The following is a 22,136-nucleotide window of genomic DNA, read 5'->3' as shown; positions in this document are numbered from 1 at the left end:
CCAACTTCACGGCACATAAAAACAAAAATAAAAACCCATAAACTTTTGTATAAGCAGGACTTCTGAGATTGCTTGAAGAAAGGGATTGGAGAAACAACCCAGAATTTCCAGGAGGAAAGCCAGTTAGGACACTTGCTGATGTGGCAAGGGAATTTGCTGTGAAGTAGAACTAATGTCACCGGTATATTAGAATCAGAGAGCTCTGGAGTTTATACTTAACAAACACAGAGAAGGGCAGAAAGCAGATAAGAACACTAGCTGAGCCTTAAGAGTTGAGTCCTAGATCAGGGACCTCCATGCTGACATGGAGTTGTTGTTGTTGTTAGGTGCCATAGAGTCGGTACCAACTCATAGCGACCCTGTGTACAACAGAATGAAACACTGCCTGATCCTGGGCCAACCTCACAATTGTTGCCATGCTTGAGCACATTGATGCTGCCACTTTGCCAATCCATTTCTCAGGGGTCTTCCTCTTTTTCTCTGACCCTCCACCTTACCAAACATGATACCCTTTTCCAGCGACTGGTCCCTCCTGACAATATGTCTGAAGTATGAGAGACGAAGTTTGGCCATCCTGGCCTTCAAGGAGCACTCTGACTGCACTCCTTCCAACACAGCTCTGTTGGTTCTTTTGTCAGCCCCACGGCACTTTAAATATTCTCCTACAACACCATAACTCAAAAGCATCAATTCTTCTACGGTCTTCTTTATTCACTGTCCAGCTTTTGCATGCATATGAGACTATGAGACACAGAGTAGCGAGGGGGATATTTTCAAGCTACCAAAGCTTTTTAAATATTAACATTAGAATTCAGATATACCTAAAAATATATATGAAGGGGCTTCAAAAACTTCATGGAAAAAATTGATTTAAAATTTAGTGGAATTTTTCCACGAGCATTTTGAGACCCCCTTGTGCAACTTACACCTGGAAATATGCTGGAGTAATGATTCACCAGCTACGAGCAGGCTGTGATTGCTGGACTGAAAACAGCAAGGGTAGAAGAAAAGGATATACTGGTAGCAAGAAATGGGAGGTCAAAAGCTAGGTCATAAAGGGATGTCTTATAAAAGGTAATATCTTACACTTTGTCTTTAAGTGAGGAGGGAACTTGAGACTGTTTAATAGAAGGGACAGGCTAGTTTACTCCAATTTGTTGTAGAGCGGCCCCCATAAATTTAGTTAGTCCAAACCAGCATGTGGACAACCCTCTCAAACTTGGATGCTCTGTCTCTTTATTCATGGCATTGTTATCCCACCTGCCAGTTAGGCTCAAAGTCCTGCTGTGTTTTATCCTCCTTTATGCATGGTTGTACACAGGACTACTTGCCCTGTCCCCTCTACATCTGCAGTGGCTGTTGCACCTGCTCTTGTGTTTTCATGATCACTTCCCTAGTTCAGAACCCCTTTGTTTCTCCTTGTTCGTTCTATTGTTTGATCCTGATCACTGCTGGCAGGATAATGGTCCTAATCACCCCACTTTTCATGAGTTCTCTCATGGTTAAACACCATTAGTAGCTCCCAAGTTTTCTATGGAATACATTCCAGATTACCTAGGATGACATTTGAGGCCTTAATCTTCCCTTTCTCTCTGTTTTCTCACTCCTCTTCATGCATGCTGCTGGGTCCTAATGGAGCACAGAGTCCCCCAAACTGGTCCTTTCTCATAGTCTTTTGTTCACAACCTTCTCTATGTCTGGGTCACCCTGTCTTCTCACATTTCCCCATCAAAGATCCTGCATGGCCTTTAAAGGTTAGCTTACAAGATAAGGTTTCCCATTTCTTTTCTCCCATTGTGCTTCTATAGTCATTTGTGCCTTAATTATAGTGCTAATCACATTAGGCTTTTATTTAATACTGGCTTACCTATCTCATCTTTCTCTCTTAATTCATACAGCATCTTATATGTAGTGGATACTCAGGAAATGAGATCTGACTAAAAGCAAAGGAATGATTTTGATTCGATAGTTGTGCGTGACAGTGGGAAAAAAACAACTCACTTCTCAAAACCATTCATTCAAGGAACATCTGATAAACAAGACTGAAGCCATTCATTCCACTGGCTTCATGGGCTAGCTAAGGTCTTCCTGGGATACCTTTCCTCTCAGATTATTTTGATTTTAAATCCCAAAGCCACACCCTTCCTCCTTTGTTGATCAGTGGGCATGTTTTAGTTGAATTATTTCTATATCCTTGGTATATGAGTCCTTAAAAGGACTCTCTTTTAAGAATTCAGAAGGAAAGATGATTAATATTTCCTTGAAATCCTACTCTGTAGAATGACTCAGTTCTCACCCAGAAATACCCCTACATCATTAAAATGGTTTTCTTTCAGAGTCTGCATGTTGTTGTTCTCCTTTTATAAAAGATATTAAATTCAGTTGTTAAACCATCCATAAAATAATCTTTTCATGAGCCTTCAGTAACAGGGCTTTTCCCTTCTAATAGTGTATTTGTTGCATGTCAAGCCAGATGGTGTATTGAAGAAACCGTCTCTCTCTCTCTTTTTAATCAGGTTATGGTAGAGAATTCAGATTTTACGCCCTCACAAGTAGGATGTCTCTTTACATTCCTTGCCCGTCAGCTTGCAAAACCTGATAATACACTGTTTGTAAACAGGACCCTATTTGATCAGGTAAGTGTCATTAAAACTGAGAACTAGTATTATTTTTCTTCTGTTCTCTGTCCATGCTAAAATGTGCTGGATTATACTTGTTTCTTAATGTGATAGTTTATCAAACGTTTATCAAACGGAGGCCTATTCAGGTTAGTCTGGATCTAAACTACTTTGTTTGTTCTTAATGATGTGTTCTGGATAGTATGACTTTGCCTGGTAAACTGGTATCATGGGAGTGAGGTTTGTGGAGATTGGTCTTTAGAGATTCTCTTCTCCCATTCTTCTGTTGCTGTAAATTGCTGAGAATCCTTCACTCAAGAATTTTCCAATTTAAGTACCACCCCATCTTACTGATAATAAGACTTTGATGGTGATTACCTGAAGGAGAGATTGCTTTGGAAAGATTTGAAATTACTTTCAAATGAGTTTGACTCTGAAGTCGTCTCCTGCATTTCTGTAGGTGGTAAAGAAAATACTTTTTATCTAGAGTAGTAGCTAATGATTGGACTCCCAGTGTGGAGCTGTAGGATCAGCACTGGACTGTGAACTACAAGGTCGGCAGTTCAAACCCACTAGCTGCTCCTCGGAACCCCTATTCAGGGTCGCTATGAGTCAGAAGCGACTCAAGAGCACTTCACAGCCACAGTAGCTAATGACTGGCAGTTAAGGAGCACTTCATAGTGCCAGGCACTGTTCAGAGTGCAAGATGTCTATATTAATTTAGTCCTGAGATAGATGGAGTTGTTACTCCCACTTTCAGATTAGGAGACTAACGGCTGGAGAGATTGACCAACTCATCTAAGATCATTCTTAGTCAGTGTTTTTACTAGCAGTAAATGTTATTAAATGTTAATAAGGTTAGGATTCAAATTTAAGTAACCTGACTCCAAAGTTTATGCTTTGCTTGATTGGTGGTATCAAGAAACTTAGTTACAATATGTAAATGTCGCTGCCTTCTCACCATGGTTCTGAACAGTTAAGAAATGTAAGCTGTATATTAAATTATTAAACAGTTAGCATAGCTGAGCCTGATGTCTCAGGTACATAGTCCAGTCAGTTGGAAAGATTTGAACTGCAAGGTCAGTGGTTCAAGCTCACCAGCCACTCCTTGAAACCCTATACAGGGTCTCTATGTGACAGCACTTAACACCAGCAATAGTATAAGTTATGGCAAAGGTAAAGAATTGATGCTAATGGAAGGACAGATTTAATTATTTTCATTATGACAACATTGTGGAATGCATGCTGATGTCCAACAAAGACTACTTTTTCTTTGACCAGGTCCTTGAATTCCTCTGCAGTCCTGACGATGACTCCCGACACTCTGAAAGACAGCAGGTATGAGCTACTAGAACTCTTTTTGATTAAGGAATGAAAAAAGTGACAAAATAAACTAGAATGAACTCTTCAATGCTACACCTCACTAGACATAAGGGGAAGATGACTTGTGCTAGATCCTAATACTAAAATAAAGATAGTGACAACCAGAAAATATAGTGGTTGATTGTCAGAGGTAGATGCAGTAGGGCCTCAGAAAGTTTGTGGAAAACTTCCTTTATCTTGTAATTCCTTTTTTTCCATGAACTTTTTGAAGCCCCCTTAAATATAAGGAACTTTTGTCCAACTAAATTCCTAGTCACACCGTACCTATCTTACATAAAGCATGACATCAAAGAGAATGCTCCATCCTTCTCCATTATGTGGCAACGGTTAGTTAGCACTTACTGTACCCTATTTGCTACCAGTGTTCTTAATCTGGTAAGCACTGCTGCCTTTTGTGGCCCTGAACCAGAAAGCTGCAGCATCCCTGCATGTTGAAGCATTCAACTTTTGGAAATCCCCTACAGGTCTACCGAACATGTCTGGAAACTAGAATCCATCTGACCCTTCACGGATCTTTGTAAGATAGCTGTTTGCGTACCACTTCCTTCAACCCATGCCACTCTTGAGGGTCCCTTCTAGGAGTTGTTTCTTTTAAAGCTTACTCACTGTAATTGTGAGCACTAAAGAGTCATCCCATTTAAAATTGATAGCCAGACTTTGTAGGTAAGTACACTACAAAAATTATGTACTTTGAGAGCTGTGCTGATATTTTAAGTTAATAGTGCACAGCTGGGAGGTTGAGGCTGTGATAAAGAGCATAGTGACCCCTTTCTTTCTCTGCACAGCTGTGACCCAATGCCTGATGCAGACTTAGGAGAGAGCAGCTGCTAAAATTTTTGTGATCTCTTTAAATCATATCAAATACAAATCATAAAATAGGCGTATTTTGCTCCTGTTTCTCTGTTGGCAGTAAGATTGCATCTTGGTATACATGACATTTCTATATAAAATAACTTTTCTTTATAAACAATAACTTAAGCAGAAATAAAACCTAAATAAACTTTGGATAGTCATCATGGAATACTAACATTATTGTACTGGGAATCTCCTTTGAGAGGATTTAGTTTTTCTTCCTTGCTTTAAGAATATAGAAAACTGATTAAGTAAGTATCTCAAGGTCATAATTAAGATTATAATACACATTCTTCCCTTCTAATTCAGTACTTTTCCCTTGTACATTTGTTCAAATAAAAATGTGTCTATGCAGTATTTTTGAGTGTGTTGATGAATGTTTAACAAGTGGCTTGCCAAGCTAGTTTCAATATGAATGTTTGCTGATATTTCCATATGTCATGGAATGGTGTGGCTCTGTAGGTTCAGCACTGGACTACTAACTGCAAGGTTGGTGGTTCAAATCCACCAGCTGCTCCTTGGAAATCTTGTGCAGGGTCCCTCTGAGTTGGAACCAAGCAGATAAAAGTGACACAATGAAGGCTTATGTCAGAAGTGTGTTTATCAAAATTATATGACGGCTGAATCAAGTAGCAACTTTTGAATACTGGAAAAATTTTTTTCAGGTGTTTTGTGTGGACATTTGGTGTGGCACTGTAGGATCAGCACTTGTCTGTAAACCACGATGTCGGTGGTTCAAACTCACTAGTTGCTCCTCGAAAACCCTGTTGTACAGGGTCGCTATGAGTCAGAACCGACTGGACGCCACTCACTCAACAACAACAAATATGCACCCTTTTATTTTGTTGTCCTTATTAACAGTTTCCTCCATCACTTTCTTAAGCAGGAATGATGTTGTTAAGTGCTGTCAAGTTAGTTCTGACTCATAGTGACCCTATGCACAACAGAATGAAACAGTGCCTGGGCCTGCATCATCCTTACATTTGTTGTTAAGCTTGAGCCCATTGCTGCTGCCACTGTGCCAGTTCATCTCGTTGGGGTGGGGGGGTGGGCTCCCTCTTTTTCACTGACTGTCTGCTTTACCTAGTGTGATGTCCTTCTACAGGAACTGGTCCCTTTTGATGGTATGTCCAAAGTATGAGAGACAAAGTCTCACCATCCTGGCTTTCAAGGAGCATTCTGGCTGTACTTCTTCCAAGACAAATTTATTCTTCTAGCAGTCCATTATAGTTTTAATATTCTTCTCCAGCATCACAGTCAAATGAATCAATTCTTCTACAGTCTTCCTTATTCAGTGTCCAACTTACACATGGATATAAAGCTGTTGAAAATGCCATGGCTTGGGTCAGGCACACCTTAGTCTTCAAACTGACCTCTTTGCTTGTGAACAGATTTGCCTAATAACCAAGAATAGGCAAGCTTCTTCTAGAAATGACTAGATAATAAATATGTAAGGCTTTGTGGGCCACATGTACTTGATGATTATGTGCCATGGAGTCAGTTCCAACTTACAGCAACCCTGTATAAGGTTTCCGAGGCTGTAAATCTTTACAGGAGCAGAAAGCCTCATCTTTCTCCCAAGATTAGTCTCTGTCCAGATTGTAGTCTTTGTCATATATTCTTATTGGTTTGTTTGACAGCCCTTTACAAAGGTAAAAGCCATTCTTAGCTATGTTGTTGTTAAGTGCCATCGTGTCGTTTCTAACCTATAGCAACCATAAAATTAGGCTGTGGCCATAGCTTGCTGACAATCAACAAAACAATAAGTCAGGCTCTACTTTATAGTATTTGCCAGTTTCCATAGGCAATTTCCACCTATGATCATGTAACTGAAAAAAATGGACAGTAGCACACCCTTGTATAAATTTCTACCATACAGGTAGTGCAAATAGCCGCAAGAGCATAGATAAAATGTAGTACAATAAATAAGTGGTGAGTTTTGAGTATCAGTTACCTTTGTATTTAAATATAGTATAAGTTGTGTGATTTGGGTTTGAATCCTAGGTATGTTTAACAACTGGTATCTTAGTTCCCTAGGAGCCTGGTAGTGCAGTGTTTAAGTGCTCACTGCTAACAGAAGGCAGACTGTTCACTAGCTGCTCCTTTGGAGAAAGATGTGGCAGTCTTCTTCTGGAAAGATTCTCAGACTTGGAAAACCTGTGAACCTGTTCTATAGGGTCACTGTGAGTTAGAATCAACTCAGTGTCATTGAGTTTGGTTTTGGTTTGGGGTGTCTAAGTGTCCTAGTGTTGCTGTAGCAAAAACACCATAAATGAATGACTTTAAAGAACAAATTTATTTTCTTAAAATTCTGGAGGCTAGAAGTTCAAATTCTGGATGTCAGCAGGGCTACATTCTCTAGTGTGAAGTCCAAATTAGGGTATCAGCTCTCAAGGAAGTTCTTTGTTTCCGCCTCTGGCAGCCCTGGGCATTTCTTGGCTTTCACATGGATCTTTACATGGACTGTTTCCCCTGTGTGTGGCTCTCTATGTCTGTAAGACATCCCTCAGAAGGGATTAGAAGCCACCCTGCTCCAATATGGTCCCATTCACTGAACAGAAGAAATGGCCTATTTCCAGACAGGGTCATGTTCACAGGTATATGAGTGAGGATGTCAGCTGTTTTTTTGGAGGGATACAATCCAATCATAACAACCAGCCCACACAACTCCTGAAAATTGAAGTCAATTCCAGTGCTGGCATTTCTGTTTTATATTTTGTGTTATGTCATTCCAGATTGAGACTTCCAGAAAATATGATTACCTCTATATTTGTTCTCTTAGCACATTACAGTGCTCAAAATGTAATTTTGAAATGTGTAATTTTTATAGGTTTTCTTTTCTGCCTTTTAAAATAATTATTTAACTTGAAAATAATCAATTTACTGTGTTAGAAAATACTTGGTCAAGTGGTTTCTTCGAATTCTGAGAAGAATCCTCTTCCTCTGCATCCTTAACTGAAATACAAGGGAGAACTTTCGGATACTGCTTTAATGACTGTCCACTGGTTCTTGATTATATCTCTTTGAGGTTTATTTTACAATACTGATGAATCAAGCCCAACATCCTAGACACCTTTTTTATTCAACAACTTTATTTAGCTACTTCTTGTTGTTATGTGTCATCAAGACAGTTCCAACTCATAGCAACCCTTATGGGGTTTCCAAGGAGCAGCTGTGAGTTTGAACCACTGATCAGCGCATTAACCCATTGTGCCACACCAGGACTCCCTTGTTGTTGTTGTGAAGTGCCGTCGAGTCGGTTCCGACCCATAGCGACCCTGTACAGGGTTTCCAAGGGTGTAAATCTTTACGGGAGTAGAAAGCCTCATCTTTCTCCCGTGGAGCGGCTAGAGTATTGATATTAATTATATGCGCCCCAGTGTTTCATTGGAAATATTAACAAGTAAATATGGTTACTACCTATGAACCTCAGACTTTAAAGAAAACATAAAACATAAAAACACAGATTTAAAACTCATTTCTTGAAAAACAGATTAAAAAGTCACACACATGTTTAACTTACACACTGCTGTTGAGTCACCTTCCATTCACAGCAACGCTGTACGACATAGTAGAACTGCTTCATACCATTTCAGAGGCTCTAAATGGCCTATTTCCAGACAGGGTCATGTTCATAGGTATACGAGTAGAGAGCCACATCTTTCCCCCCTGTAGTGGTTAGTGGACTCAAATTGCTGACCTTTCAGTTAGCAGTTCAACTCTTAACCCACCGTGCCACCATGGTTCCCTTTAGCTTGTTGTTGTTGTTGTTAAATGCCATCAAGTCGATTCTGACCCATAGCGACCCTGTGTAGGGTTTCCGAGGAGCAGCTAATGAGCTTGAACCACCAACCTTGCAGTTCAAACGACTTTGCAGTCTGATGCATTAGCCCACAGCGCCATACCAGGACTCCCTCTTTATCTTAGGACAGGGTTATGGTTATGTGCTGAGGGTTAGGACAGGATTAATTCAATATTCTAATAGGGGTTTTTGTTTGTTTGTCTGTCTTCAATCACTTGCCATTCCTTCCATGTGTGAAAAACAGGTTGTTTTTTTTTAAATAAGACTTAAATATAATATGGAGTCCTGGTGTGGCACTGCAGGATAATGCACTGGAATGCAGGATCAGTTTGAATTGCAGGGTTGGTGGTTCAAACTCAGTAGCTGCTCCTTGGAAACCCTATATACTGTCACTGTGAGTCGGAACTGACTCCACAGCACTTAACAACAGCAACAGATAATATAATACGGAGTCCTGGTGTGGTGCTGTAGGATAAGCACTGGACCTTACGGTTGGTTTGAGTCACTAGGTTGATGGTTCAAAGTCACCAATCACTTCTCAGAAACCCTATACAGGGTCAGCAATGAGTTGAAACTGTCTCGACAGTACTTTACAACAATGCCCCACATAATATGATCAACACTGTAATGCCAACCTAACACCTTGTTTATAAGAAGTAAGAAGACATACATAGAAAATAAAAGTTATAGTCTGTATGACTGAATGGATTCTTAAAGATGTAGCAAGAAATAAATTCTAAAGTGTTTTTATGCATTTATTTTACATGTCCAGGTTCTTTTAGAGTTGCTGCAGGCTGGAGGTATAGTTCAATTTGAAGAGAGTCGGCTCATCCGAATGGCAGAAAAAGCTGAGTTGTAAGTTGTTTTGAAGCCATATATTAGTTTCTCATAGAACTATTAAATTGTATTTGATTGAACTATTAAATTGTATTTGATTGAACTATTAAATTGTATTTCTCTCCTGGTGTGATGCTGTAGGATAAGCACTGGACCTGAAGGTCATTTTAAACTGCAAGGTTAGTGTTTCAAACTCACCAGCCACTTGACAGCACTTAACAGCAACAACTTGAAACTCAGCTTATTAATGCATTGCTTGCTGTTGTAGTTAAGTGTTGCTGCATCGGTTCCGAGTCATGGCGACCCTGTACAGGGTTTCCAAGGAGCGGCTGGTGAGTTTGAACCACCAACTTTGTGGTACAAACCTACTTTTCAGTCCAATGTATTACAACACAGCACCACAACAGAACTTAGATACTGTATTTTCATTTAACAGTAGAAATCACATCTACTATGTTCATTTTCTCTTAATACTAACCTGTAAGCTTGAGAAAGCATCTCAAAGCAAATACGCTAATAACCACCTGCCTATTTGGTACAATGACAATTTCCTTTGTACATTCTAGCTATCAAATTTGTGAATTTATGTATGAACGAGAGCACCAGTATGACAGAATTATTGATTGCTACTTACGTGACCCACTGAGAGAGGTAAGTTAAGAGACCGATTTACCCTTTTTTCTTACTGTTTCCCTCCTACCCCCTTCTAATGAGTAAAAATAACTATTCAGTAGAAATATTTGGACATATTTTAGTGGTACGAGATTTTCTTTCTTAACAGCTTTTTATTGTATGCCTGTTTTAAGTCAAGTATACATTGACAATTAAACCACATACTGCTCTTTCTATCTTGCAGTTATATTTGTGAGGGAGTCTGATGGTAACAAACAACAAACAAAAAACTAAATATATAATTTAAAATTATGTTTAAGTTGTTGTTGTTAGTGCTGTCAAATTGGATCCAATTCATAGGGTTGTATAGGATTTCCAAGGAGCAACTGGTAGGTTTGAACTGCTGACCTTGTGGTTAGCAATCCAGTGCTTATCCTACAGCACCATATCATGACTCTATGATAAGTGTTAGGAAAGTAAAAATATGGTACAACTTTAGAGCTTAACGGGAGAACTGGCTTACATAGATCAAGAAGATAAGTAATCTCAGAGGAAGTGACATATGAACTGAGTTTTGGAATGTGAGAAGAAGCCAGCCAAGCAAAATGAAGGGAAAAGTGCTCTAGGAGAAACAACAGTATACACAAAGGCCTTGAGATGGGAAAATTTGTTACATGTTCAAGAAACGGAATAGAGATCATATAGCTGAAGAGAAGTGAAGATCAGATTGTTGGTGTTAATGCTGTGGAGTTGTTTTTGATTCATAGCTTTAGCATAATAGACAAGGACAAGAATGATTTGAGATGAAATTGGGAATGTGGACAGGAACTACCAAAGACAAAACCAGAATATTCCCTCATTAGGTTCTTGGAGGTCATTGAGTGAGATAAAAGTAATTGGAGCAGGTTTGTAATTTTTAAGAGTCTACTCTGAACTTTCATAACACAACACAACTCTGAACTTTAAACAAGTACTTAGCATCAGCGGTCCATCGGTTAATTCCCTCCAAATGGCTTTCCATGAGCATATACTAGATGTTTACCAAGACAGGTATAGATAGTAGATAATGACTTAATATTGCTTGAGTGAAGGAATGGATAACTTATATTGTCTTGTGCTCTTCAGGAAGACGTCTTTAATTACATTCACAATATCTTATCCATTCCTGGACACAGTGCAGAGGAGAAGCAGTCTGTGTGGCAGAAAGCAATGGATCATATTGAGGTACTGACTGAACAACTTTTTCTTTTTTTTTCATAACCAACCAATTTATTGAGCAGTCTCAAGCCAGTGAGTGTGTAAACATAAAATTGATTTTCATTTGCCTTGTCATTGTTCTAAGATATGCTGTGTCACATCTCCCTGTCATGTGTCGTAGTACTGGCATCTTGAGAAGACCCTAAAATTTTCTGACTGTAGTTTAACTTTTTTAAGTTGTATAGTCTGGGTAAACATTTACAGAGTAAATTTGTTTTCCATTCAATAGTGTATACACGCTTTTGTTTTGTGACATGGTTTGTGTACCATCAACGTCAGCAGTCTTTCCACCTCCTCCCTGGGCTCCCCATTTCTATTCATCCTCAGTTCCTGCCCTTCTTGCCTTTTGAAATTTGTTTTTGAGCAAAAGATCCTTTTTTGGACTTTGAGGGTGGTTGAATTGAGTACATTCCTCCCTGGTGGTGTTATTCACTTTGTAGGCCTGTCTAAGGTTTGGCTGAAAGTTGACCCCCCTGGGGCGGGGGTGGGTTGAGCTCCAGACTTGAAGGAAAGGATATCTAAGGGCCACAGGGATTCTGCTACTTTCTATCAGATCAGTAAGTCTAGTCTTTATGTTTTTGAATTTTTAGAAAAAAAGATGTTAACTCTCCCATTTGAATGGATATTTCCCAAATTAACTTTATGCTAACTAAGCAGTAGTAGATATATTATTAAACTGATCTACTTGAAGATTATAGTAATTTTATATAATTTATTCCATCCCACATTTATATACATAAAACCTATGTCGTATGCAATTTATGTACTTCTGAAAATAGGCCATATTCAATCAGTTACTTACTAACTGAAGTCTTAGTGGCTTTTTACAAGGTTCTTAGATGGATTCTGGTAGTACTTCTAGTCTTGAACCACCAACTTTGCAGTTCAAATGACTTTGATATATGATAAGTCACCCAATGAAATTTTAGAGACAGTACTGTCATGAGTTGCTCTCTTTGATGTATTTCCTTCCCTTGTGTAACTAGACAATGATTCTGACCGAGTTACGGTCAGCTGACTCACTGACTTTGTGTATACATGCTGTTGTATAAGAATTCAAGAGTTTGACTTCTGTATTGAAGCAAAAAGCTCTTTTTACATAACATGATTATATAGATGCTCGAATGAAGAGACATGTGATGAGCGTGTGACCAGACTTTGTTGTTAAGTACCTTAGATCTATTCTGACTCATAGCAACCCTATCTAGCATTTCCGAAGAGCAGCTGGTGGCAGTCCAGTGTTTTATCCCACAGCACCACACCAGAACTCCAGTGATCAGACTAAAAAGTTAAAAAAATCCATGTTTAGCTTGATTAATTTAGATACATAGCACACTGTTTAACTGAGAAACCAACAGAGCCAACAGTTTTGTTGAAATATATCTTGTTTTATGGGTCCCTGGTAATTGACAAAAAGTAGTAAGGAAAGATGCTGAAGTAATCCTAGTTGAGAAAATAGCAAAATTTTTGTTCCTAATGTAGCAAGGATCAAATGAAGAGACAACTTTTGGTTATGGGTTAGAGATGTAGTGAGAAAATGATTACTCAACTTGTTTAAAGGTTATTTATACATATGAAAAATGATAAGAAGGATGAACTCTGAAACTTTGAGAAGGCATTGCACATTGTTTGAATATTTTATTTTGGTTCTTTAACATTGTAAAGTTTAGAAAGATCCAATATATGAACATCTTAAATGAAACATCTGATTTGAAAGGTGGTACAATTGGTCATTAGAAGTGTGGTCAGCAGTAATTTCCACACTTTCATCTATAGGATTGAGAACATGGTTTTATTTTATGCTATCATATCCCTGCAAGATGAATGTATCTTTGCCAGAGAACCCGTAAAAGTTCTTCTGTTTTGAGTTTTATCCTTTTTTCCTTTAATCATTTTGTAGTTTTTTTTCCTTTCATCATCCTCTTAAAGTTTCCATAGCTACATTATGGCTCATTCTTCATTTCACATCATCTGCATTATGCAGTCATTTGCACACATGGACTCCAGACATCCAGAAATGAAGCTATGTCTCTCTGCATAATGTGAATTGTGATGAAATAATCAATGAGCAAACAATTTACTCAACAGAAAACACAGGCTGGAAAACCTGCACAACAGTTATTTCTGCTGACTACTTTCCCGACATCTATACATTCTTTTACCTTGAACCTTTTACTGTATCTTAAGGCCACTGTTGGGCTTCTGGTGTGGTATTGTGGGATCAGCACTGGGCTGAGAACCACAAGGTCAGCAGTACAAAACCACCAGCAGCTCCTGGGAAACCCTATATAGAGTTTCTAAGAGTCTGACCAACTCAATAGGACTTAACAGCAACAACAACAAGGCCACTATTACAATCATAGACTTTTAATCAGAGGACTTCTGTGTTGTTTGTAGCATAAATGATATGACGAAATGCCTAAGGAGGGAAGTCATCACAATGTATGTTGCTGTTGTTAGGTGCAGTCGACTCAATACTGACTCACAGCGACCTTATGCACAGCAGAACGAGACACTGCCCAATCCTAGGCCAAACTCACTACTGTTGCCACGCTTGAGTCCATCGATGCTGCCACTTGGCTAATCCATCTTGTTGGGGGTCTTCCTCTTTTTCTCTGACCCTACACTTTACCAAACATGATATCCTTCTCCAGCGACAGGTCCCTTCTGACAATATGTCCAAAGTATGACAGACGAAGTTTGGCCATCTTGGCCTTCAAGGAGCACTCTGGCTGCACTTCTTCCAAAACGGATCTATTGATTCTTTTGGCAACCCATGGCACTTTCAATATTCTCCTCCAACACCATAACTCAAAAATATCAATTCTTATACAGTCTTCCTTATTCAGTGTCCAGCTTTTGCATGCACGTGAGGTGATTGAAAATATCATGGCGCACATTAGTCCTCAACCTGACATCTTTGCTCTTCAACACTTTAAAAAAAGGTCTTGTGCAGCACATTTGCCTAATGAAATACATCGTTTAATTTCTTGACTGCTGCTTCCTTGAGTGTTGATAGTTGATCAAAGAAGAATGAAGTCCTAGACAACTTCAATCTTTTCTCCGTTGATAAGAATATTGTTTATTGGTCCAGTGGTTAGGATTTTTGTTTTCTTGACATTGACATGTAATCCATACTGGAGGCTGTGCTCTTTGATCTTCATCAGTAAGTGTTTTAAGTCCTCTTCATTTTCAGCAAACAAGGTTGTATCATCTGCATATCACAGGTTGTTAATGAGTCTTCCTCCAATCCCGATGCCACGTTTTTCTTCATATAACCTGGCTTCTCAGATTATTTGCTCAGCATACAGGTTGAATAAGTATGGTAAAAGAATACAACCCTGTCGCACACCTTTTTTATTTTTAAACCATTCAGTCTTCCCACGTTCTGTTCAAACAACTGCTTCTTGGTCCATGTACAGATTCCTCATGAGCACAATTAAGTGTTCTGGAATACTCATACTTCACAATGTTGTCCATAGCTTGTCATGATCCACACAATCGAAAGCCTTTGTGTAGTCAATAAAGCACAGGTAAACATCTTTCTGATATTTTCTGCTTTCAGCCAAGATCCTGCGGACATCAACAATGATATCCCTTGTTCCATGGCCTCTTCTGAATCTGGCTTGAACCTCTAGAAGTTCTGTCAGTGTATGATTGTAGCTGTTCCTATATTACCTTTAGCAAAACTTCACTCGCATGGGATATCAAAGAGATTGTCCAATGATTTCTGCATTCCATTGGGTCACCTCTCTTGGTAATGGGCACAAATACGGATATTTGTGCCCAATCAGTCAGCCAGATAGTTGTCTTCCAAATTTCTTGGCAGAGATGAATGAGTGCCTCCTGTGCCACCTCACTTTCTTGAAAGATTCCAATTTTTATTCTGTCAATTCCTGCTACCTTGTTCTTTGCTAATTCCTTCAATGCACCGTGGACTTTCTCCTTCGGTATCATTGGCTCTTGAGCATATGCTACTCCTTGAAACAGTTGAACATTAACCATTTCCTTTTGGTACAGTGACTCTGTGTATTCCTTCCATCTTCTCTTGATGCTTTCTGCATCATTCAATAATTTTCCCAGAGAATCTTTCAATAACGAAAGTCAAGGCTTGAATTTTTTCTTCAGTTCCCCCAGCTTGAGAAATGCTGAGCGTGTTCTTGCTTTTTGGTTTTCTGATTCCAGATCTTTGCACATTTTGTTGTAATATTTGGCTTTATCTTCGCGAGCTGATCTTTGTAATTTTCTGTTCAGCTCTTGTACCTTCTCATTTCTTTCATTTACTTTAGCATCTGTACTCTGAAGAGGAACTTTCAGTGTCTCTGCTGACATCCATTTTGACCTTTCCCTTTCTTGTCTTCTTAATGTCTTTTTGCTTTCTTCATTGTATGATGTTGTTGATGTCATCCCGCAATCTTCTGGTCTTCGGTTTTTAGTGTGTAATGTATCAAATCTGTTCTTCAGGTGACCTCTAAATTCAGGTGGGATATATTCAAGTTCATATTTTGGCTCTTCTTGATTTGTTTTCATTTTCTTCAGCTTCAGTTTGAATTTGCATATGAGTAATTGATGCTCTGTTTGACAGTCTGCCCTTGGCCTTTTTTTAACCGATGATATGGAGCGTTCCCATCGTCTTTTTCCACAGATGTAGTCCATTTGATTTCTATGTATTCTATATCACGAGGTCCATGTGTATAGTCATCTCTTATGTTGTCTAAAGAAGGTATTTGAAATGAACAAATCATTGGTTTTGCAGAATTCTATCATGCTTTCTCCAGCATCATTTCTGTTACCAAGGCCATATTTTCCAACTACTGATCCTTCCTCTTTGCTCCCAACCTTAGCATTCCAATCACCAGTAATGATCAAGACATCTTGATTGCATGTTTGATCAATTTCAGATTGAAGAAGTTGGTAGAATTCTTCTAATTCATCCTCACTGGCTTTAGTGGTGGGTGCATAAATTTGAATAATAGTGGTATTAACTGGGCTTCCCTGTAGGTGCATGGATATTATCCTATCACAGACAGGGTTGTAGCTCATGACTGATCTGGATATGTTCTTTTTGACAGTGAATGCAACACCATTCCTCTTCAATTTGTCATTCTCGGCATAGTAAACCATGTGGTTGTCAGATTCAAAATGGCCAATACCAATCCATTTCAGCTCACTAATGATGAAGATCAGAGCCTTCAGTATGGATTGCATCTCAATATAAAGAAAACAAAAATCCTCACAACTGGACCAATTAATAACATTATGATAAATGGAAAATAGATTGAAGTTGTTAAAGATTTCATTTTGCTTGGATCCATAACCATGGAAGCAACAGTCAAGAAATCAAATGATGTATTACATTAGGAAAATCTGTTGCACAAGCCCTCTTTAAAGTGTTCAAGAGCAAAGATGTCAATTTGAGGACTAAGGTGCACTTGACCCAAGTCATGGTATTTTCAGTAGCTTCATATGTATGTGAAAGTTGGACAGTAAATAAGGAAACCATAGAAGAATTGATGCATTTGAGTTACTGTGTTGGAGAAGAATATTAAAAGTACTTCCAGAAGAACAAACAAATCTGTGTTGAAAGAAGTATTGCCAGAATGCTTCTTACAAGCAAGAATGACAAGACTTCATTTCTCATAGTTTGCATATCTTATCAGGAGTGACCAGTCACTGAAGAGGAACATCATGCTTGATAAACTAAAAAGAGGAAGACCTCCGACAAGATGAATTGGCACAGTGGCAGCAGCAATGAGCTCAAGCATAATGGTTGTGAGGATGGTACAGTACCAGGCACTATTTCGTTCTGCTGTGCATAGGGTCACTGTGAGTCAGATCCAACTCAATGGCACCTATTGTCAACCACAGGAGTTCTTTACATAGCATGTATGCTAGCTGTTTTCAGTGATATATGTTGCGACTGTCTTCTCCCACTCTGTGGCTTTTCCTTTCAGTCCTTTTATGGTTCATTTAAAGAGTACTTTTTTTTTTTTTTTTCCCCAAGTTGTCAAAGAGAACAATGTTCTCTATAGTTAAGGGGATATCCTTGTATTTTATCATCTAAAAAGTTGTCATTTTTAGGTATTAGATCCATCTCAGAGCAATTTTATTTATGATGTGGGTCCAATTAATTTTTCTTTTTTATAAGTGGATTTTCAGTTGTCCCAGGAACAGTTGTTTTAAAAAATTGCATTTTCTTATTTCTAAATAGTGCAATCCTTATAATATATATGTCAAGTGTCTATAGACTTGGTCTGTTTTTCTGGGCCCTCTTCTAATTCATTGGTCCATTTGTCTGTCTCTGCATCAAAACCACGTAATAGTTTTATAATAAGTCTTGGTATCTGTCTTAGGCTGAGTTTTCTAGAGAAGCAAAACCAGTGAATGTGTGTGTGTATAGCCTAATCAGGCTAACACAGAACCTTAGCCATTACAGTATCTTTAAGAGGGTCTTGTCTTTTCTTGACCTTTGCACTTCAAATGCGTTTTAGAATCTGCTTTCCAAGTTTCACCAAAGTGTTTCTTTTTTTTTTTTTAATCTTATAATTCCGATGGGTAGTACATCAAATCTATCAATCATTTTGAAATTATTTTACATCTTTACAGTATTGCATCTTCCAGTGTATGACTATTTAGGCTAACCCTTTATTCAAGATCTTTCTATAAACTTTGACATTCTCTCTGTATAAATTTTCAATCCTTTGTTAGATTTATTGTAATAACTTCATATTTTTTGATGCTCTTGTAAATGGTATTTTTTAAAATGTCATTTCTAACGTAAGTACAATGTTTGTCTTAAGGATTTAATGGACGTTTCCTTCCATTTTAGTTTACTAAAGATTTGCTCATGAATGGATTTTGAATGGTAGCTGTTTTTCTCCTATATTATTTTTCTGTGATAAATATTATTCATGTTGAATTCTGTAGATATGTCGAATTTAATCCTGATATAGTCATTTTTATTTATTTGATTTAGTTTGATAGGATTTTATGTCAGTGTTTGTAATCAAATAATATATGTAGAATTTTCAAGGTTCTTTTATTCTTGTTTTGGTGTCAAGATTTTGCTAGCCTCATAAAATGAGCTGAAGAACATTCATGTTTACTCTTGTGGGAGAGGGTATTTAATGTTGGAATTTCTACTTTCTTAAATGGAAACGAGCTTTTCAGTGAAACTGGGACTAGAGTTCTGCATAAAGATTTTAGATGATTCAATCAATTTCTTTAATGACTAAAAATTAATTCAGGTTTTCTTTTTTCTTGAATCATTTATTTAATTAAAGCATTCTAGGAATTTATCAATTTTGTGTCATTTTTTAACAAATTCTGACATAAATTGATTATAGTTTATTATCTTTTTAATATCTGTAGACCTGTAGTAATAGCTGCTTTTTCATTTATGATATTGGTTAGTTCAACTTTATCTCTTACAGTATTGCAAAAGCAGTACAGACTGTAGTTATTTGTGTGAGTAAATTTATGTTAATTTATAAATACTACCTAACACAAAGATTTTAGAGATATAATGAATATTGCAGTTACAATAACTTGTCTATGTTTTGTTTGATTAGATACTATATTTGGTCTTTGCATTTTAGCTACATAACATGATTTATTTGCTCACAAAGGGAAGATGCAGTTGGAAGAGTAGAGTAGTAGGCCCCAGAAACCAAGTGACGAGAGAAGTTCAAGAAGAAAAGAATAGTCAGTAGGCAGATTGAAAGTCTTAGATTTGACAGTAATAGATCTTATTAACACTGATTACAGTTGTTGGTTATGTTGGTTAGGTGCCGTGGAGTTGGTTCCAACTCATAGCAACCCTGTACAGGGTTTCCGAGGTTGTAAATCTTTATGGGAGCAGAAAGCCTCCTCTTTCTCCCCCAGAACAGCTGGTAGTTTCGAGCTGTTGACCTTGCGTTTCGCAGCCTGATTCGTAACCACTACTCTACCAGAGCTCATTTTAATTTCACTTAAGATAAATGACCTGAAGTTGATTTCTCGAGAAACTTCCAGTTTCTAAATCCACCAGGCACTAGAAGTAAAAGTTTAGGATTTGTAGCCAGAGAAATTACAATCATACTCTCATTTTCATTTCTTCAGGTTATTACTTTGAAGCTCAAGGGTGAACTTCACTGACAGAGAATTTGGGAACATTTGTTCCTTTTGTTCATCCTGTGAAGATCATGGCCTGAGTCCAGAGCTGTAGTACTTTTATTTTCTAAGAATTCTGACTTTTTTAAAAAATTGAAATTTTTTTTTTAATATGGCACATTTCCAATTTTGCTCATGTGCAATGCACCCTTTAAGTGGATCCTTATATCCTGATCTACTGAAGTGCAATGTAGAAGCATATAACAGTGCAGAGGCAGGTAAACACACCTCTATGGATATTCTATTTAAATATAACATTAAAGATAATTTTGTCTTTTTCTTTAACTCTAGGAACTGGTATCCCTCAAGCCCTGTAAAGCTGCAGAGCTGGTTGCTACCCACTTTTCTGGACAGATTGAAACAGTCATTAAAAAACTTCAGGTAAATATTACAAAACTGTATTAGGAAAAAACATCTAGTGGCAAGACAATATGAATTTTTAAGAATTGTTTATCTTAGTTGTTTCTTCAACTTGTTGTTGTTGTTGTTAAGTGCTGTTGAGTGGGTTCTGACTCATAGCAACCCTGGATAGGACTCCCAAGGGGCAGCTGGTGGTTTTGAACTTCTGACCATGCAGTTAGTAGTCCAGTGCTTATCCCATAGTGCCACACTGGTACTCTTCAATTTGCGGTTGCTATTTAATAACAATTTCTACACTGTGTGTGTGTGTGTGAATATGATACCAGTTGCTCTGAGTCTGGAAATAAGGGAGTTGATCACTGTGTGTGAAATATATTAACTTCAATGCCACATTTTTGAAACTATTACCTGTAATTCCAGAAATCACAGTCAACTCAAGATCATCTTTTTCTTCTGTTTTCTTTGCTATAGGAACTATACAGCATTATTCTTTTTGAGATTCGTGTTATTCATTCAGACCTTTGTCATCCTCAAACTGGGTTAATACTGTTGAGAATTTTTCTTGGAAAAGTTTAGCTGTGTTCATTTTGAATATTGACAAACTCAATATGAAATATTATTTAGTGACTCGAATATTCCATTTATCAGTACACCTACTCCTCACCTATCAGCTCTCTCATTATCCACTATTTTGCATTTATGATAATAATAAAAAAAATCTACTCTTTGATTATTTTGCACACTCATGATATATATCTGGAAGTCATGAATGCCCAAGTACAAGGTGAAAGTGACACTGGATGTGAGGGTTGAAGTTATGAGCCCCGATTCTTAGTGGTTTGGCAGCTATGGAATAATGTAGTCATCTTCCATTTTGTGACATGATGTGACCATATTCCATTTGTGCACAGGTCTGATTGTTGCATTGGATCCTAACCATGATGATGAGTAAGGAGTGGGAGTTCTCTGGCAGTACCAGTGATGAGTTTTACTAATTGGTGTGGCGCTATAGAATTAGTACTGGACTGTGAACCACAAGGTCAGCAGTTCAAACCCACCAGCCATTCCTCAGAAACTACACAGGGTAGCTATGAGTTAGAATCAACTCGACAGCTCTTAACAACAACATTATAGCCACAAGTGTAAGTAGCAGGCAACAGGATAATGACAAGGAAGTGAAGTACACTTCTCAAGTACCAATAATACTGGTAAGGAACAGATAACACAAGATGGAAACCACAACAGTGTTTGGAACGTAGCTGGCATAAGAGCAAGACAAAGATAGGAATTTATTCATTAAATACTTAACGTTACCTCACTTTGAAGTATAGTGTACTAGTGGAACAAATAAGAATACTACCTTTCCTTCAATTTTCCCTGTGTAGTAGAGAATCACTTGCCTAACTACAACTCATTGTTATAAGAGCTACACTAAAGATATATGGACCTGCAGTGGGAAGAGATGGCAGTATAAAAAAGTCAGTAAGAATTCTCAGAGGTACCTGAGGTGGGTCTTGAATAATTGGTATCAGTTTTCTGGATAGAGAATGGGAAGAACATTCCAGATAAAAAGTTCTGGGCTATGGAAAGACTTGAAGGCATGTGGTGGCATGAATATTTAGAAAAAGCATAAGATTGGGGGCGGGGGTGGGTGGGTGATGGTGGATGTGGCATTAGATTAAGTTATGAAAGAACTTAAAAGTATGGAAGTTAGAAAATACAGGTTTGGACCTGATAATTGCCTGTATGTATGAGGGTGCATAATGGACTACATCTGTGGGAAGAGACAGTATAGAACAGTTCCACATTATCAGCCAAAACATCATACAGGAAGAAAGCAAAAGGTCATTAAGGAGATAAAGAAGAAAGAAAAAACCAAAATGGATGTCAGAAGAGACTCTGAAACTTGCTTTCGAGCATAGATATGCTAAAGCAAATGGAAGAAATAAGGCAGTAAAAGAGCTGAACAGAAAATTTCAAAGGGCAGCTAGAGAAGAAAAAGTCAAATTTATTACAATGAAATGTACAAAGATCCAATGTTAGAAAACCAAAAGAGAGGAACACACTCAGCAATATTGAAGGGAATCTACAGACAAAATATCGAATAACACAGAAAGCATCAAAAGGTGATGGGAGGAATATGCAGTCACTGTGCCAAAAAGAAATGGTCGACGTTCATTCTTTTCAAGAAGTAGCCAGTGGTACTAAAGGAAGAAGTCCAGTGTACACTGAAGACATAGGCATAAGACAAGCACCAGGGAATT

General features: G+C 38.0%; 1 protein-coding gene across 1 annotated transcript in view; it reads left to right on the top strand.

Annotated features, from left to right (window-relative positions):
- Positions 1-22,136, top strand: part of VPS8 (vacuolar protein sorting 8 homolog (S. cerevisiae)) — a 389,175-nt gene that overhangs the window by 154,857 nt on the left and 212,182 nt on the right. The window contains exons 27-32 of the mRNA XM_006869833.1: positions 2,517-2,636; positions 3,900-3,956; positions 9,428-9,510; positions 10,059-10,143; positions 11,230-11,328; positions 19,804-19,893. Coding sequence (XP_006869895.1) covers positions 2,517-2,636; positions 3,900-3,956; positions 9,428-9,510; positions 10,059-10,143; positions 11,230-11,328; positions 19,804-19,893 — 534 coding nt within the window. The remainder of the gene's footprint in view (positions 1-2,516; positions 2,637-3,899; positions 3,957-9,427; positions 9,511-10,058; positions 10,144-11,229; positions 11,329-19,803; positions 19,894-22,136) is intronic.

Source organism: Chrysochloris asiatica, unplaced genomic scaffold (assembly GCF_000296735.1).
Source record: "Chrysochloris asiatica unplaced genomic scaffold, ChrAsi1.0 scaffold00135, whole genome shotgun sequence".
Taxonomy (NCBI): Eukaryota; Metazoa; Chordata; class Mammalia; order Afrosoricida; family Chrysochloridae; genus Chrysochloris; species Chrysochloris asiatica.
The sequence above is the reverse complement of the archived record's forward strand: the minus strand, read 5'-3'. Positions and strand labels throughout refer to the sequence as shown.